Source organism: Rana temporaria, chromosome 3 (assembly GCF_905171775.1).
Source record: "Rana temporaria chromosome 3, aRanTem1.1, whole genome shotgun sequence".
NCBI classification, from domain to species: domain Eukaryota; kingdom Metazoa; phylum Chordata; class Amphibia; order Anura; family Ranidae; genus Rana; species Rana temporaria.
Genome location: NC_053491.1, coordinates 420,132,820 through 420,152,656, shown reverse-complemented (window position 1 = coordinate 420,152,656; position 19,837 = coordinate 420,132,820). Strand labels below are relative to the sequence as shown.

General features: G+C 51.6%; 1 protein-coding gene across 2 annotated transcripts in view; it reads right to left on the bottom strand.

Moving 5' to 3' along the window:
- XPO7 (exportin 7) overlaps window positions 1-11,475 on the bottom strand; it is an 81,220-nt gene extending 69,745 nt beyond the window's left edge. The window contains exon 1 of one of the 2 annotated variants that reach the window (XM_040346135.1): window positions 11,375-11,475. In XM_040346135.1, coding sequence (XP_040202069.1) covers window positions 11,375-11,392 — 18 coding nt within the window. In that variant the 5' untranslated portion in view covers window positions 11,393-11,475. The other variant, XM_040346136.1, reaches the window with a different exon arrangement.
- Between the last annotated feature and the right edge of the window lie 8,362 nt (window positions 11,476-19,837).

Below are 19,837 nucleotides of genomic sequence, written 5' to 3'. Positions count from 1 at the left end.
TTGTGCGTCTCCCGGAAGATGGTGGGGGAAGCCGGAAGTAAACAGGTTTCCGCTCCCCTCTAAAAAGGTGCCAAATGTGACACCGGAGAGAGGGGAGGAACCGGATAAGCGGAAGTTCCGTTTTAAAGCTGTTGTAAACATAGTAGCACCCTTTGTACCTACAGTTAAGTCTATAATAAGGCTTACCTGTAGGTACTGATTATATATATATATATATCTCCTTAACCTGCACAGTTGGAGATATTTCCATATACGCTTCAGCTGACGAAGAGACGACCACTCGTGCCGTTTTTTCAGCAGCCGTGCATGCCCAGGAGTGACGTCAGCTCTGCTCCGGCCAATCACAGCGCCGGAGCCCGCAAACCCAGAAATAACTCCAGGAGACATGTAGCCAGTCACAGGGGTGTGCGGGGCCGCAACAGTTTTGATCTAATGCAAGTATTTAATAATGAGCTAGTATGCGATGTCTTACAGGTTTTGTTTGTTTTTTCGGGTTTACAACCACTTGAATATGTATTCTATGCATTCGGGTTAAAAAAAAAAAAAAAAAAAACAAATTCCATGGTCAGACCCCCCCCCCCCCCCCCCCCCCCAAATACTTGCCTGAGCCTGATCTCAAACCAGAGCACTCTCTCCTCACTGAACACTGAGGCAGGGGTAGGAGTCACTGCTGCCAATCAAATCCTGTAAGGAGGGTGCAGCGGATGGACCTGAGATGCGCTGTGTATTTTAATGGATGCACGCAGCCCGGCTCAGGATCAAGCCCACATGTCTGGCCCCCTAGAAGGTGGTTTTCTGGGGGGCAGACAAAGAAGAGAAGCAGAATGTGCTGGCTGAGGACCTGGGCTGCTCTGTGCAAAACTACTGCACAAAGCAGACAAGTACAACATTGTTAAAGGAAAAAAAAAAAAAATGAAACACCTTTACAACCACTTTAATTCAATAAAACAAAATTAAGATTCTATACCAATCAGAGCGACGTCTTATTTTCAGGTGGCAAGTTGACAAAAAGCGTGGGGATAAAAATACGAAGATGCAATGGTTGTCTGTTCATTTAAAAAGTAGTCGACCAAGAGGACATAGGGAATGGTGGGTAGAGACGGGGCAGGGAAGGATTCGGAAAACTGCAAAACCAAGAGGAAAAAGGTATGGTTAACCAGAAAACGCAGATCGGTATCACATTATAAGGCATCAGTAGTGGAATGTAAATATTGAGTTATCGGATTGGGATGGGTGACAGAACCACCGCTACACAAGGCTTCTTGGCTTTACTCGTGAGCAATCCAAGCACTGCAGGAACTAAGTAAAGGCAGGTATGAGAAGTTGAGTGTCTCTGTTGCTACCCACTCCTTAAAAAATTACATTCCGAGTATTGGGCAAACAAGTGCCATCTAATCTTTAAAATGAACTTGTACTGTGTGTACCCAAGCACCACCATGCCATGCTTTATGAAATGCTTACTGGCATCTGCACAAGATCACCCACCCAAAAAGGGACACTGACAGTAAGATGTCACATCATGGGGTGCCTTCTTTTCAAATAGGGCTTAATTTCCATGTTAAAGCGGGAGTTCACCCGAAATCGTACTTACCTTTTTAGAGATAGATGTTCTCCACCGCTTCCGGTTATGGTCTTCGGGACTGGGCGTTCCCATTTGATTGACAGCCTTCCGACCGTCGCATACAGCGCGTCACGAGTTGCTGAACGTCGATGCGGCGCTATACGGCGCCTGCGCACCGACGTTCGACTACTTTCGGAAACTGGTGACGCGCTGTATGCGACGGTCGGAAGGCTGTCAATCAAATAGGAAAGCCCAGTCCCGCAGCCCATACCCGGAAGCGGCGGGAGAACATCCATCTAAAAAAAGGGGGGGGGGGGGGATTGATTCCTCCATCCGCACAAGAAAGATGAATGAAGGACCCCCCCCCCCCCCCTTTGGGACATTGTATTCTAAAAGGCAGAGAGTCTCTGCTGTCAGAATACACCGATTAGCAGTGGCAGCCACTAATCAACAAAAGTTTCAGTATTCCCGGTCTACTTCTGCCCAACAGGTACAGCTGGAATGGAATTTAGATGGCCCCTGCCAAGCTAGAAGAATTTCGATTCATCTCTCTGGCCAGTTTTACTGAGCACACGACAGGTGTGCTTTTATTCATTCAGTGAATTTAAAGAATGAAATCGCCCATTGCCACAGGAAACATAAAAATGACACTCGAGTCTAAAGTAAGGCAAAACCCCGGAGCAGCCAGTCAGAGGTTAGCCGTCACTCTTTAGGTCGTGGTCACACATACTGTGGTGACCTACCACACTGGAACGTAGGTCACTGCCAAGACACACAGAAAACAATTGTTTACTACCCGTGCTTCCCCGAAAATAAGCCCGAGTCTTATATTCGTTTTGGCAACAAAGGACAGTAGGTCTTATTTTCGGGGTAGGTCTTACCATGTAATGTGCCGTCTACCCTGCCCGTCAGGAATCCCCAGTGTGAACCGAGGTAAAATCCTATAATCCACTCTATTACAGTAGTATATACAGTGATACCTCGGTTCACGAACTTAATTCGTGAACTGACTCTGGTCGCGAACCGAGGCACATTTTCCCATAGGGTTCAATGTAAATCCGGTTAATCCGTGCTGACCTTTTTTTGGGGGTTTTTGAAGCACAAAAATATGAAACAAATTACAAATACACATTAGTAAAGTATAGTAATGTATATTTTCTTCACAACCTTGCTGTCACCTTTACTACTGCTCTGCACTTTCTTTTTGCCACCATGCTTGCGCTGCACATTCTTGTCACCTGCATTTCCACTTTGCACATTGTCACTTGCATTTCCACTTTGCACATTGTCACCTTCATTGCTGCTCCGCACTTTCTTCTTTCCACTATGCTTCTTGGGAGCCATATTGGGTGTCCAGTGAACTGTACAATACAGCAAGGACAGTACTGTAGTACTGTACAGTACTGTATGTGCTAAAAAGCACACCACAAATCCAAAAATCACTTAAAATGTTTGCAGAGTACTCACAGTACTTCTTTCTGTGTGTCTTCTTCTCTCCACGGTCTTCCTACAGGAAGTCACGACCATGTAACAGCCTGGAAATAGCATTAAAATGGCCACGGCTCCTGTTCGTGAACCGAGGCGGAGTTCGTGAACCGGAGCAGATTTTTATGAACTTTTCTGTTCGTGAACCGAGTTGTTCGTGAACCGAGGTATCACTGTAATGTGTGTGTTTCTGTAATATAATTGTGCCAAATACCTTTGTTAGAGCGCCGCTCTGCGCTTCTGTGAACCGCTGGAGCTCTCTTCCCCGCATTTACATTACAGAAACACACATATTGTACATTATATACTACTGTAATTGAGTGGGTAGTAGGATTTTACACGCATTTTAAACTAGGGCTTATTTTCGGGGTGGGGCTTATATTGCAGCCCTCCTGGAAAATAGCGATAGGTCTTACTTCCGGGGTAGGTCTTATTGTCGGGGAAACACGGTATGTGTCTATGAAGGTGGGTGCAGTAAGCTGCTATAAATGCAGATATGCTGCATATTATCATGGCATAGAGGATTGAATGTGACTGGACTAATGTACAGAGATATGAATGAAGAATCACTTTTGTGCACCACACCGCCCCCTACAGCCAACTCATTGCACCTGCAATGGACAGCCGCTGCACACTAAACCGCTGCGTGTTAGTGGGCATCAGCTGTGCAGTGTGAATGGGCACTTAAAGCCGATGTTCCGCTTTAACAAAGAGCGAGCAGGCAGGCTATTACTGTAGAAGAGACATGCAATGTCTTCTGCAAAAAAGAATCCCTACCTGCCAACTCGCTGTGTTCTCTGCAACACATACATGTCAGCTTTACAGCCAGGTACACACTGAGTTTTTTTTTCTTCGTTTAACCCAAAATAAACCTGACAGCTCATGGCCGGAGCCACTGTATGAACGATCTGATGTTAGTAAACGATCCCACCCGCTGAGCTGTTGTGTTCTAACAGAGAGACGCCCTCCACCAGAACACTCCGATCAGCGCTCTCAGCCATTGGCTGAGATCACTGAACAGGAGCTGGTAGGCTGCTTGGTTTCCAGCATGTACGTCCGACAGGAGCCGGCCGGCATACACGCGGGCCGAATGTCAGATGTTTTTTATTAAACTGCCCGTTGTCTCCTGCCATTGGGCCCATGTGTATGGAGCTTAAAGCGGATGTGCCACGGGAAAAATATATTAAAAGCCAGCAGCTACAACTACTGCAGCTGCTGACTTTTAATATAAGGACACTTACCTGTCCTGGAGTCCAGCGCCGATCGCAGCAGATGACGAGCCGATCGCTCGTCACCCTGCTGCTCCCCCCTCCATCCTCGGTGAGGGAACCAGGAAGTGAAGCGCTCCGGCTTCACTGCCCGGTTCCCTACGGCGCATGCGCGAGTCGCGCCCGCCGATTGGCTCCCGCTGTGTGCTGGGAGCCGAGTGTTCCCAGCATACAACGGGGGACGGACGGGAAGGAAGGAAAAAACCCGTCCTTTGCCCGTATCGTAGGGCCGGAAGTGGGTGCAGATACCTGTCTGTAGACAGGTATCTGCACCCCCCTCCCCCCTGAAAGGTGTCAAATGTGACACCGGAGGGGGGAGGGTTCCGATCAGCGGGACTCCACTTTAGAGTGGAGATCCGCTTTAAGACTCCAGTAACGTGAAATCCTGTTAGTATTTAGAGGTTCCTTAAAATGGAGTTCGTCATTTGTTTATTAAAAGTCAGCAGAAAAAAAAAAACCTGTAGCTGCTGACTTTTAATAAACACTCACCTGTCCCACGATCCAATGTTGCACTCACCGCAGCAGTGTTCTCCCTCGGCGGTATTGGCATCTCTACTATGGGCACCCGCCTCTGACAGCTTGCGGCTTCACGGTCGGGTGCCCGCTGTGCTGTGTGACTGGTCCAGAAGTCTTCTAATCCCACGTGCACACGACTGTTTTTCCTGTCATGCAAAAAAAAGTTTCTCGACGCGATTCCTCTCAAGCCTGCCTTGTACACACATGTTCATGGAAAAAAAAATGCTCAAGCAAAGCGCAGTGACGTACAACGCGTACGACGGCACTATAAAGGGGACGTTCCATTCAAATGGCGCCACCCTTGGGGCTGCTTTTGCTGATCCTCGCGCTAGTAAAAGTTTGGTAAGAGACGATTTGCGCTTTTCGGCCTTGTGCTTTTCAGTCTGTTACATCGTGACGAATGTGCCATCTCCATTACGAATGCTAGTTTTACCAGAATGAGCGCTCCCATTCTCATACTTTATTCTGAGCATGCTTGTTTTTTTCCCCAGCTCCCAAAAGCATACACACGAGCGGTTTTCGCGATGAGAAAAAGGACAGGAAAAAAAAGTAGAGCAGGTTCTAATTTTTTTGCGAGCAGTTTCCTACGAGGAAACTGCTATGGAGCATACACACAACCGGTTTTCACAACCAATCTAAAAAAATGGCAGTTTTCTCGTCATGAAAAACGGTCGTGTGTACGCGGCATAAGACCTATCGTGTCCCAGAAGACTTTGGTAAGGAGAACTTCCACTTCCGAGGGGCTAAGGCGACCAGAATAGAAATGGGTGCAGGTACCTGTCAAAAATCGGGTACCTATCCCCCACCTCCCCCTTCTCAAAAACACCATGGGCTAGATTCAGGTAGGAGAGCGCATTGTTACGGCGGCGTAGCGTATCATATTTACGCTACGCCGCCGTAAGTGAGGCAAGTGCTGTATTCACAAAGCACTTGCCTCCTAAGTTGCGGCGTAGCGTAAATGGGGTCGGCGTAAGCGCGCCTAATTCAAATGAGTATGAGGGGGGCGTGTTTTATGTAAATGGTGGTGACCCGACGTGATTGACGTTTTTTTACGAACGGCGCATGCGCCGTCTGTGTACATATCCCAGTGTGCATTGCTCCAAAGTACGCCGCAAGGACGTATTGGTTTCGACGTGAACGTAAATTACGTCCAGCCCCATTCACGGACGACTTACACAAACGACGTAAAATTTACACATTTTGACGCGGGAACAACGGCCATACTTAACATTGGCTACGCCACCTAGGGGGCAGCTTTATCTTTACGCGGCATATCTCTTACGGAAACGGTGCATCTTTACTGCGACGGGCAAGCGTACGCTCGTGAATCAGCGTATCTAGGCATTTGCATATTCTACGCCGAACTCAACGAAAGCGCCACCTAGAGGCCAGCGTAAATATTGCACCTTAAGATACGAGCGGCGTAAGTCTCCTACGCCGTCGTATCTTAGCCTAATTTAAGCGTATCTGGTTTCCAGAATACGCTTACATTTACGACGGTGCAGATTCAGAGTTACGACGGCGTATCTGCTGATACGCCGGCGTAACTCTCTCTGAATCTAGCCCCTTAGGTGCAGTTCAAGCCGAGTGTCACCCAATCTCCATCTACTGACTAGGTCACATTTAAAGCTAGCAAAGACAGAATTATTCGCTGACATCCCTCTTTTTCAAATGTACACTTATCACCTATACTGTACACAACTGTTGTGGGCTGCGCTCACTCCACAATTTTTTTGATGATACAACAAAGTACAACTCTACCCACATTTATCCGTCCTGAAGCCAAACCGCCTTGCCAGCAAAGTGACACTGAGGCATCACCCCGCCCTCATTATCTCATCGCTCTCATTTAGCTTTAAACATATTTTAAAAACGTGTTATCAAATCAGCTCCTCCCTCTTCGGTGACACCAATGACATTGTGTCATTCTAAACCTGGAACCACGAGTACAGCCTGGAGACTCATACCAGGGGGAGCAAACTTATTTACACTTCAAAATGTTTTCTTATAATCATCAGAATGGGAAAGTAAAGTGCATACAAATATATAAGAACAAAATGTACAGCCACTTGGTTTTATGGGCTTTTCACCCGATTAAAGGTCAGGTTCACACTTGTGTGCGCTAATCTAAAGCCCTGGTTCACATTGCAGTGATTTGACATGTCATATTACACGCCAAACCGGGGGATACTGCCGGCAACGGCAACGTCCCAATCAGTGCGACACCGCACCGATTCCAAAAAGTCGTTTCTGTACTACGTATGTCGACTTAGAGGTGCAATTCCCATAGACATCTGTGCAGGAAACCCGAAATTGCCGCCAAAATCGGGACTGACATGCGGGAATGAAATTGTACGATTTCAGCTGGACTCCCATCATTTCATTCCCACTGTCATTGTGAACCTGGACTAAATCTAATCTGAATGTAGGAGGATTTGTTTCATTTCTGTATCACCTGATCATAGTCCTTGCACTGGTTATTGGAAGGACGATCCCCAGGTGATACACAAATATGAAACAAATCCTCCTACATAAGTTGTACATGCTTATCTGCTGTCTTCTCTATATCTGTTCTAAGTGCTCAATTATAAAGCTTGTCTGAGAGTTCAGAAAAAAGGGGGCAGAGAGCTGAAGTTACACTCTGCAGAGCTCAGTGAAGAGAGCCGATTGGCAGGAAGAGCCACACCCCCCTTCACACAGGAACAGAGCTGCGGCTGTCAAACAGCTGGAGCTCCCTCCCCCTGTCACCATCTTTCTCTCTGTGTCAGGAAAACTGGTCAGAAGTGACTCATGCTGACAGCGGAGAAATGAAACAGCAAACAAAAAAAAGTGTCACCAAGGCCCCTTTCACGCTGGCGCCTCCGCTAAGTGGAATCCGCTTGCTCAGCATGGGATTTCTCTGCTGATCAAGTGAGCAGGCGGGTGACAGGTCCGTGTCCGCTCACAGACCCGCTCTTCTCTATGGGGCAATCAGATGTGCCCGCTCTTCTCTATGGGGCAATCAGATGTGCCCGCTCTTCTCTATGGGGCAATCAGATGTGCCCGCTCTTCTCTATGGGGCAATCAGATGTGCCCGCTCTTCTCTATGGGGCAATCAGATGTGTTTGCTCACAGACCCGCTCTTCTCTATGGGGCAATCAGATGTGTGCGCTCACAGAGCCGCTCTTCTCTATGGGGCAATCAGATGTGCCCGCTCACAGACCCGCTCTTCTCTATGGGGCAATCAGATGTGCCCGCTCACAGAGCCGCTCTTCTCTATGGGGCAATCAGATGTGCGCGCTCACAGACCCGCTCTTCTCTATGGGGCAATCAGATGTGCCCGCTCACAGACCCGCTCTTCTCTATGGGGCAATCAGATGTGCCCGCTCACAGACCCGCTCTTCTCTATGGGGCAATCAGATGTGTGCGCTCACAGAGCCGCTCTTCTCTATGGGGCAATCAGATGTGTGCGCTCACAGACCCGCTCTTCTCTATGGGGCAATCAGATGTGCCCGCTCACAGACCCGCTCTTCTCTATGGGGCAATCAGATGTGTGCGCTCACAGACCCGCTCTTCTCTATGGGGCAATCAGATGTGCCCGCTCACAGACCCGCTCTTCTCTATGGGGCAATCAGATGTGTGCGCTCACAGAGCCGCTCTTCTCTATGGGGCAATCAGATGTGTGCGCTCACAGACCCGCTCTTCTCTATGGGGCAATCAGATGTGTGCGCTCACAGAGCCGCTCTTCTCTATGGGGCAATCAGATGTGCCCGCTCACAGACCCGCTCTTCTCTATGGGGCAATCAGATGTGCCCGCTCACAGACCCGCTCTTCTCTATGGGGCAATCAGATGTGTGCGCTCACAGACCCGCTCTTCTCTATGGGGCAATCAGATGTGTGCGCTCACAGACCCGCTCTTCTCTATGGGGCAATCAGATGTGTGCGCTCACAGAGCCGCTCTTCTCTATGGGGCAATCAGATGTGCCCACTCACAGACCCGCTCTTCTCTATGGGCAATCAGATGTGCCCGCTCACAGAGCAGCTCTTCTCTATGGGGCAATCAGATGTGCCCACTCACAGACCCGCTCTTCTCTATGGGGCAATCAGATGTGTGCGCTCACAGACCCGCTCTTTAAGGGGCAATCAGATGTGTCCACTCACAGACCCGCTCTTCTCTATGGGGCAATCAGATGTGCCCGCTCACAGACCCGCTCTTCTCTATGGGGCAATCAGATGTGTGCGCTCACAGACCCGCTCTTCTCTATGGGGCAATCAGATGTGCCCACTCACAGACCCGCTCTTCTCTATGGGGCAATCAGATGTGTGCGCTCACAGACCCGCTCTTTAAGGGGCAATCAGATGTGTCCACTCACAGACCCGCTCTTCTCTATGGGGCAATCAGATGTGCCCGCTCACAGACCCGCTCTTCTCTATGGGCAATCAGATGTGCCCGCTCACAGAGCAGCTCTTCTCTATGGGGCAATCAGATGTGCCCGCTCACAGAGCAGCTCTTCTCTATGGGGCAATCAGATGGAAACGGACTACGTGACAGTTCTTGCAGTAGATATATGTATATGGTAGGTCTTGTTCACAGTTGCACGCCCGTGTATGGGTCATGTCATCTATGAAAAAGCCGCTGCTCCCAAACAGCAGTGTGATTGCGGGGCTCAGAACGCACAGTGTGCACCCACACCAACAATTAAACAGAATATCGCATTCAGCAGGTGGTCCTGCCACCAAACGTGACCCATTGAAGTGTAAAAGGCTGTTCTGCAACTGCAGGTAATACACATGCTTGCAGAGCGGCGTTGCGGAATTTACCAGACGGTGACAAGGTGACATACTGCCTCCTCCCCGCCTGTCAAACATCTGAAAAAGCGTTCCACCTGAAATTCCTTCTCAGGGGGGCTGCCACACATATAAACAAGCGCTAAAAAGGATGTTCATTTAGATGCAGGTAAAGTAATCCAACGTGCCCCCGGGGCACAGAGAGCTCTGTTTTCCCTAAACACACCTAAATGCAGAGTATGAAAGATACCATAAGGGCCCCTGCCACCCGCACCAGGAGGGGACGGTGCAGAATCCAGGCTCACCGTCTGCACCTATCACAGTCTATGGCAGACTGCCGCTGAAAGGCCCGAACATCCAACAGAATGGTACCGGCATTTGGGGCCCACATTCCTCACCATTGTCCCTAAACACAGTACATACATAGCACCCAAAGCAGCCCGGGCACAGAGCCCAGGCACCTTCCAGGCAGCCCGGGCACAGAGCCCAGGCACCTTCCAGGCAGCCCGGGCACAGAGCCCAGGCACCTTCCAGGCAGCCCGGGCACAGAGCCCAGGCACCTTCCAGGCAGCCCGGGCACAGAGCCCAGGCACCTTCCAGGCAGCCCAGGCACAGAGCCCGGGCACCCTCCAGGCAGCCCAGGAACAGAGCCCGGGCACCCTCCAGGCAGCCCAGGAACCCACCATGCACAGAGCCAAGGAACCCTCCATAGAGTCCAGGCACCCTCCATGCAGCCCAGGCACAGAGCCCGGGCACCCTCCAGGCAGCCCAGGAACCCACCATGCACAGAGCCCAGGAACCCTCCAGGCAGTCCAGAAACCCTCCATGCAGTCCAGGCACCCTCCAGGCAGCCCAGGCACAGAGCCCGGGCACCCTCCAGGCAGCCCAGGAACCCACCATGCACAGAGCCCAGGAACCCTCCAGGCAGTCCAGAAACCCTCCATGCAGTCCAGGCACCCTCCAGGCAGCCCAGGCACCCTCCAGGCAGCCCAGGCACAGAGCCCGGGAACCCTCCAGGCAGCCCAGGCACAGAGCCCGGGCACCCTCCAGGCAGCCCAGGCACAGAGCCCGGGCACCCTCCAGGCAGCCCAGGCACAGAGCCCGGGCACCCTCCAGGCAGCCCAGGCACAGAGCCCGGGAACCCTCCAGGCAGCCCAGGAACAGAGCCCGGGCACCCACCATGCACAGAGCCCAGGAACCCTCCAGGCAGTCCAGAAACCCTCCATGCAGTCCAGAAACCCTCCATGCAGTCCAGGCACAGAGCCCAGGCACCCACCATGCAGCTCAGACACAGAGCCCAGACATCCTCCATGCAGCTCAGACACAGAGCCCAGGCACCCTTCATGCACAGAGCCCAGGCACCCTTCATGCAGCCCAGGCACCCTCCATACACAGAGCACAGGCACTCATCATGCAGCTCAGGCACAGAGCCCAGACATCCTCCATGCAGTCCAGGCACAGAGCCCAGACATCCTCCATGCAGTCCAGGCACAGAGCCCAGACATCCTCCATGAAGCCCAAGCACACCCCTCCACAGTCCAGGCTGTGTTTTGGTGCAGGCCCCTGGCCCTGTCACATTGTGGGGCCCCACACAGGTAAGCTCCCCTGTGTTTATGTGTACACAGAGAAGGCCTCAGGCTTCTGTCCTCCCTCCTTCCATGTGTCTCCTCACATAGGACATAGCGAGCTCTCCCTCCGCCTCCGGCGCCCCACATCTGCAGCTTCTTCTTCCCGCTTACGACGCCAGCTCCCCGCACATCCTCAGGGTCCCCCTCACCTGCACAGGATCCGCCATCTTGCTCCATTCATGCTCCTCTGTCCCCCCGAGGAGCGTAGTGCGCAGGCGCGGCGCCTCGCAGCGGCCACCGCGCACGCGCCAGCAGGGATCCCCGCAACCATAGACAACAGAGGAGGGGCGAGGAGCGCGCCGCCGCCATCTTTCTTAGGGGCGAAGGCTTTCCGGCCGGCATGTTTGTGAAGGGCGCGCGGCGTCGGACGGACATCTTTGTCCAGGGCAGAAAGCCGATTTAGGAGGGCGAAAGCACAGGCGCCCCGTGTTTCAGCGCGTTTATTTTCCCGAAAAGTTCCTCAGGCAGGTTCAATCGCCATATTGGTTGAGGAAATAAAACAAACAGGGTCCATCTTGTAGGAAGCAGGCGCCATCTTGAATAAGGGGAGAGACTTGTTTATCCGCTCCGCGCAGAAACACTCAGAACCGGGGGAGATGTCTGTGTTACCATAGCAACCAATCCCGTTTCAGCTTCAGTGTTGTCAGTGACAGCCAGTAAACAAAACCCTGTGCTGGGTTGGTCGGTGATGGTACACCACACAGGATCCTAACTGTCACTGAGTCCTACAATCCCAGAATGTGTTCCTATAGATGTGTACACACAATTCTCCAATACTTTATATCAAAACTGGAGCAACCAATCAACTTCTAGCTTCCCTTTTCAATTCTTTATAACTAAAGCTGAAGATGGGAGTTGATTGGTTGCCATTTGACCAAAGTAAAATAATGCCCTTGCACTAGGTGTAGTTACATACTTCCTGAAGCCTGACTGAAAAACTCCTAGGATGTTGCCAAGACATCTCCACCATCACAGGAGTGAGCTCTCAATTGCTGAGCTCAGAGCTCAGGGGGAGAAAGAGCCACGTGAGGGGGTTTGAATCAGAGAAAGCTCACTCACGTGATGGTGGAGGTGACGAGTGACACTCAGCAAAATTTTCTAGGCAGGCTTCATGAGGTAAATAAATGGCCTGCACCCAGGGCAAACTATATGGGGGTACCACCAGTCCCGTATGGAGCCCAGGCTCCATCAGCTCAACGGGGGCTGACAAGCGGAAGGAAGGGGATCTTACACTGCTCCCTGCTATTGTGCTAACAGGCCCTCTGTTTGTGTCTGACATGCCCTCTGTTTGTGTCTGACAGGCCCTCTGTCCGTGTCTGACAGGCCCTCTGTTCTTGTCTGACAGGCCCTCTGTTCTTGTCTGACAGGCCCTCTGTCCGTGTCTGACAGGCCCACATTCCGTGTCTGACAGGCCCTCTGTCCGTGTCTGACAGGCCCTCTGTTTCGTGTCTGACAGGCCCTCTGTCCGTGTCTGACAGGCCCTCTGTTTCGTGTCTGACAGGCCCTCTGTCCGTGTCTGACAGGCCCTCTGTTTCGTGTCTGACAGGCCCTCTGTCCGTGTCTGACAGGCCCTCTGTTTCGTGTCTGACAGGCCCTCTGTCCGTGTCTGACAGGCCCTCTGTTTCGTGTCTGACAGGCCCTCTGTCCGTGTCTGACAGGCCCTCTGTTTCGTGTCTGACAGGCCCTCTGTCCGTGTCTGACAGGCCCTCTGTTTCGTGTCTGACAGGCCCTCTGTCCGTGTCTGACAGGCCCTCTGTTTCGTGTCTGACAGGCCCTCTGTCCGTGTCTGACAGGCCCTCTGTCCGTGTCTGACAGGCCCTCTGTTCTTGTCTGACAGGCCCTCTGTCCGTGTCTGACAGGCCCTCTGTCCGTGTCTGACAGGCCCTCTGTTACGTGTCTGACAGGCCCTCTGTCCGTGTCTGACAGGCCCTCTGTCCGTGTCTGACAGGCCCTCTGTCCGTGTCTGACAGGCCCTCTGTCCGTGTCTGACAGGCCCTCTGTCCGTGTCTGACAGGCCCTCTGTTTCGTGTCTGACAGGCCCTCTGTCCGTGTCTGACAGGCCCTCTGTCCGTGTCTGACAGGCCCTCTGTTCTTGTCTGACAGGCCCTCTGTCCGTGTCTGACAGGCCCTCTGTCCGTGTCTGACAGGCCCTCTGTTACGTGTCTGACAGGCCCTCTGTCCGTGTCTGACAGGCCCTCTGTTCCTGTCTGACAGGCCCTCTGTTCTTGTCTGACAGGCCCTCTGTCCGTGTCTGACAGGCCCTCTGTCCGTGTCTGACAGGCCCTCTGTTACGTGTCTGACAGGCCCTCTGTCCGTGTCTGACAGGCCCTCTGTCCGTGTCTGACAGGCCCTCTGTTCTTGTCTGACAGGCCCTCTGTCCGTGTCTGACAGGCCCTCTGTTCTTGTCGACAGGCCCTCTGTCCGTGTCTGACAGGCCCTCTGTTCTTGTCTGACAGGCCCTCTGTCCGTGTCTGACAGGCCCTCTGTTTCGTGTCTGACAGGCCCTCTGTCTGTTTCTGACAGGCCCTCTGTCTGTTTCTGACAGGCCCTCTGTTCTTGTCTGACAGGCCCTCTGTCCGTGTCTGACAGGCCCTCTGTTCTTATCTGACAGGCCCTCTGTTCGTGTCTGACAGACCCTCTGTTCTTATATGACAGGCCCTCTGTCCGTGTCTGACAGGCCCTCTGTCCGTGTCTGACAGGCCCTCTGTTTCGTGTCTGACAGGCCCTATGTCCGTTTCTGACAGGCCCTCTGTTCTTGTCTGACAGGCCCTCTGTCCGTGTCTGACAGGCCCTCTGTCCGTGTCTGACAGGCCCTCTGTCCGTGTCTGACAGGCCCTCTGTCCGTGTCTGACAGGCCCTCTGTCCGTGTCTGATAGGCCCTCTGTCCGTGTCTGACAGGCCCTCTGTTTCGTGTCTGACAGGCCCTCTGTTTCGTGTCTGACAGGCCCTCTGTCCGTGTCTGACAGGCCCTCTGTTTCGTGTCTGACAGGCCCTCTGTTCCTGTCTGACAGGCCCTCTGTCCGTGTCTGACAGGCCCTCTGTCCGTGTCTGACAGGCCCTCTGTCCGTGTCTGACAGGCCCTCTGTCCGTGTCTGACAGGCCCTCTGTCCGTGTCTGACAGGCCCTTTGTCCGTGTCTGATAGGCCCTCTGTCCGTGTCTGACAGGCCCTCTGTTTCGTGTCTGACAGGCCCTCTGTCCGTGTCTGACAGGCCCTCTGTTCCTGTCTGACAGGCCCTCTGTCCGTGTCTGACATGCTCTCTGTTCGTGTCTGACAGGCCATTTGTTCGTGTCTGACAGGCCAAGCTCCGCTTGTTTGCTTCCTCTCCCGCTCCGCTGCCACATTTGGCACCTTATTTTTGGGGGGGGGGGGAAGCGGATATACCTATCAAAACCAGGTATCCACTCCCACTTTTCGTGTACCCCCCCCGCTGCCAGGTTTTGTCAGTGACAGCCAGTAAACAAAACCCTGTGCTGGGTTGGTCGGTGATGGTACACCACACAGGATCCTAACTGTCACTGAGTCCTACAATCCCAGAATGTGTTCCTATAGATGTGTACACACAATTCTCCAATACTTTATATCAAAACTGGAGCAACCAATCAACTTCTAGCTTCCCTTTTCAATTCTTTATAACTAAAGCTGAAGATGGGAGTTGATTGGTTGCCATTTGACCAAAGTAAAATAATGCCCTTGCACTAGGTGTAGTTACATACTTCCTGAAGCCTGACTGAAAAACTCCTAGGATGTTGCCAAGACATCTCCACCATCACAGGAGTGAGCTCTCAATTGCTGAGCTCAGAGCTCAGGGGGAGAAAGAGCCACGTGAGGGGGTTTGAATCAGAGAAAGCTCACTCACGTGATGGTGGAGGTGACGAGTGACACTCAGCAAAATTTTCTAGGCAGGCTTCATGAGGTAAATAAATGGCCTGCACCCAGGGCAAACTATATGGGGGTACCACCAGTCCCGTATGGAGCCCAGGCTCCATCAGCTCAACGGGGGCTGACAAGCGGAAGGAAGGGGATCTTACACTGCTCCCTGCTATTGTGCTAACAGGCCCTCTGTTTGTGTCTGACATGCCCTCTGTTTGTGTCTGACAGGCCCTCTGTCCGTGTCTGACAGGCCCTCTGTTCTTGTCTGACAGGCCCTCTGTTCTTGTCTGACAGGCCCTCTGTCCGTGTCTGACAGGCCCACATTCCGTGTCTGACAGGCCCTCTGTCCGTGTCTGACAGGCCCTCTGTTTCGTGTCTGACAGGCCCTCTGTCCGTGTCTGACAGGCCCTCTGTTTCGTGTCTGACAGGCCCTCTGTCCGTGTCTGACAGGCCCTCTGTTTCGTGTCTGACAGGCCCTCTGTCCGTGTCTGACAGGCCCTCTGTTTCGTGTCTGACAGGCCCTCTGTTTCGTGTCTTACAGGCCCTCTGTCCGTGTCTGACAGGCCCTCTGTTTCGTGTCTGACAGGCCCTCTGTCCGTGTCTGACAGGCCCTCTGTCCGTGTCTGACAGGCCCTTTGTCCGTGTCTGATAGGCCCTCTGTCCGTGTCTGACAGGCCCTCTGTTTCGTGTCTGACAGGCCCTCTGTCCGTGTCTGACAGGCCCTCTGTTCCTGTCTGACAGGCCCTCTGTCCGTGTCTGACATGCTCTCTGTTCGTGTCTGACAGGCCATTTGTTCGTGTCTGACAGGCCAAGCTCCGCTTGTTTGCTTCCTCTCCCGCTCCGCTGCCACATTTGGCACCTTATTTTTGGGGGGGGGGGGGGAAGCGGATATACCTATCAAAACCAGGTATCCACTCCCACTTTTCGTGTACCCCCCCCGCTGCCAGGTTTTGTGTACACACGATCGGATAATCCGACGGAACACATTTGTCCTTGGTTTGAGAGCGTTTTGCAAGACAAGCAATATTTTTTTTAAAATGTTGACTTGATATACAAGCGATGTCTTGATATGCAAGTAGCCTCATGTCACAACTGAATATAAAAATAGACAAGAGGCGCCTCTAAGTGTAGCAATATGGTTACATTTATTGAAGGTACAACATTTAGAAACTCACATGGTTGATTATGATTAAAACAGACACATCTAAGTATGCAGGGATCCCGAGTAAAGCTGTCCACATAGACCATCCACCGCGCCGCCATTGATGTCGTCCCTTCCGCAAGCAGTTCAAGCCTCGCTTTCAGATCGCTCTACTGCAGGGTAGTCTTTACGGTCACGATTGCAGATTGACTGCGGTGAGACCCAGAGGTGAGGAGGACGGTCTATGTGGACATCTTTTCCCCCGGATCCCTGCATACTTAGATGTTTTTTTTCTGTACACTATATTGTCAAAAGTATTGGGACACCTGCATTTTAATGGCATCCCAGCCTTAGTTTGTAGGGTTCAATATTGAGTTGGCCCTCCCTTTGCAGCTATAACAGCTTCAACTCTTCTGTGAAGTCTGTCCACAAGGTTTAGGAGTGTGTCTGGGAATATTTGATCATTCTTCCAGAAGCCCATTTGTGAGGTCAGGCACTGATGTGAACGAGAAGACCTGGCTCACAGTCTCCGCTCAAATTTATCCCAAAAGTGTTCTGTCAGGTTGAGGTCAGGACTCTGTACAGGCCAGTCAAGTTCCTCCACCCCAAACTCGCTCATCAATGTCTTTATGGACCTTGCTTTGTGCACTGGTGCGCAGTCATGTTGGAATAGGAAGGGGACATCCCCGAACTGTCGCACCGTTTCGGACGGTGCCATTGCTGGCAATAGCCGCTATTTTGGCTTGCGGTTTGACATGTCAAATCGCATTAATGTGAATCTAGGCTTACAGGCATTTATAGCCAGATTCATGTAGTTTGGCGTATGTTTAAGCCGGCGTAGCGCAGCTCATTTGCACTACGCCGACATAAAATAGAGAGGCAAGTACAGTATTCACAAAGCACTTGCTCCGTAAGTTACGCCGGGTAGCGCAAATGGGCCGGCGTAACCCCGCCTAATTCAAAGTAGGCATGTAGTGGGCGCGCTACATTTAAATGAACTGTGACCCCATGTAAATGAAGGCCATTCGTACGGCGCAAGCGCGCATACTCAGAATCACGTCGCAAATACTCAATGCTTTCGACGTGAACGTAACCTATGCCCAGCCCCATTCACGTACGCTTACGCAAACAACGTAAAATGCGACGGCTGTTCCGTCGTCCATACCTTGCATGGGCTGCGCCATCTTTTTGGTGGTTTATCTTTACGCCGGCGTATGTCTTAAGTAAACGGCGTATCTTACTGCGACGGGTGTACGTACGTTCGTGAATTGGCGTATCTTGCTCATTTACATATTCAATGCGTAAATCCACGTACACGCCCCTAGCGGCCAGCGTAAATTATCACATAATCCCTATAATCCCTATATATGATACAACGGCGTAGGAGACTTACGTCGGTCGTATCTTGGCCAAATTTAAGCGTATCTGGTTTCCAGAATACGCTTAAATATACGACGACGCTCATTCGGACTTACGACGGCGTATCTACCTGAATCCGGCTATATGACTGCATTCACACTATAGCGCTTTGAATCACAGGGCAGATTTGCCACGATTCTGCCCACGATTTCAAAGCGCCAATGTGTGAATGACAAATCGCGGGACTCACATTTGAGATGCCATTCATTTGAATGACACCTAAAATTGCGGTGCTGGTCTGCCACGATTGTCGCACAATAAATTGCGCTGCAGTTGAGGCAACCGCATCGCGTGGAACTTGTCGCCACAAAAAAGTTCAGGAGCTAGTTTTGGGCGGCATGCTTCATGCGATACGGTTTGCCACGCAATTTATCGCACGACAATCGCGGCAGACCCACACTGTAATTTTAGGTGTCATTCAAATGAATGGCTTCTCAAATGCGAGTCCCGCGATTTGTCATTCACACATTGACGCTTTGAAATCGTGGCAAATCTGCTCGTGATTCAAAGTGCGAATGCAGTCTTATGCCCCGTACACACGATCAGATTTTCTGTCGGAAAAACCTTGGATGGTTTTTCCGACGGAATTCTGCTCAAGCTTGGCTAGCATACACACGGCCACACAAAAGTTCTCTGAACTTTCGGCCGTCAAGAACGCGGTGACGTACAACACTATGACGAGCCGAGAAAATTAAGTTCGGAATTGCTACAGACGATCAGAATTTTCAATTGGAATTCTTTCCATCTAAACATTTTAGGAACCAGCTCTCAATCTTTGGTTGGCGGAATTTCCTACAGCAAAAGTCAGATGGAGCATACACACGCTCGGAATTTCCAACCAAAAGCTCACATCGGGCTTTTCTTGTCGGAATTTCCGATCGTGTGTATGCGGCATGAGAGGAAAAAAAACAAAACATTGCCAGCAAATTCAGAAACAGCAGCGACTTTGCAGAAAAAAATGCTTGATGTAAACATGCTTTATCGCTAGGTGCGTTTAGTGCTTGAGCATTAATAATTTCAATGGTTAGAATAAATTATTATTTTGGCCATGAATTGAATTGATGCCCAAGCACTTGACGTGCCTAAATGCGTCTAAACTTTCCTAAACCTGTCTAAAAACATGGGCCCGGATTCAAAGAGATTTGCCCCTTTTTTCGGAGGCACAGGGCAGCGTTTTTGCCCTGCGCCCCCGCAAATTATCTGCGCTGCGCGCGATTCACGTAGCAGTAGCAGTAAATTGCGTGTGCGCTCTTTAAAATTGCCCTGCGTAAGGGCGCCTAATGTAAATGATCCCGTAGGGGGCGGGAATCATTTAAATTAGACGCGCTCCCGCGCCGAGCGTAGAGCGCATGCTCCGTTGGGAAACTTTCCTGACGTGCATTGCGGCAAATGACGTCGCAAGGACGTCATTTGCTTCCAAGTGAACGTGAATGGCGTCCAGCGCCATTCACAAATCACTTACGCAAACGACGTGAAATTCAAATTTGGCGACGCGGGAACGACGAATATTCTTTAGCATTGGCTGCCCCTACTATTAGAAGGGGCAGCCTTACGCTAAACACGCCGTACGGAAACGACGTAACTTGCGTACGCAGGGCTCGCGCAACATTGTGAATCGGTGTTAGTATGCAATTAGCATACTATACACTGAGCACAATGGGAGCGCCCCCTAGCGTCCATCGCAAGAATGCAGCCTAAAATATGCGTGGCATAAGAGCCTTATGCCACGCAGATTTTAGGCTGCAGTCGGCGTTACGATGTTCCTGAATCAGAAGCATTTGTAACGCCGGAGCAAGTCAGCAATTGCGCTGCGTAACTATGGTTACGCAGGCGCAATTGCTCTCTGAATCCGGGCCATGGCTTTAGGCACGTTTTTGACGCTGCTTTTCTCCTTCCAGGAGGAAGGTGCTCAGTAGAGCTGGGCATGAGGTCTTGGGGCCCTTTCACACGGGCTTAGGGCCCTTTTCACATGGGCGGATCAGTAATGATCGGCTCCGTGTGTCCGCAAAAGCTCAGCGGAGATCCTCCGTAAAATCCCAGCTGACAGGGCGGTCCCCGCACAAGACAGGGCAGTCCCTGCACAGTGTGCGGGGACCGCCCTGTCTTTCCTCCGCTCTCCCCTATGGGGGATCGGATGAACACGGACCGTATGTCCGTGTTCATTCGATCCGATCCGGCAG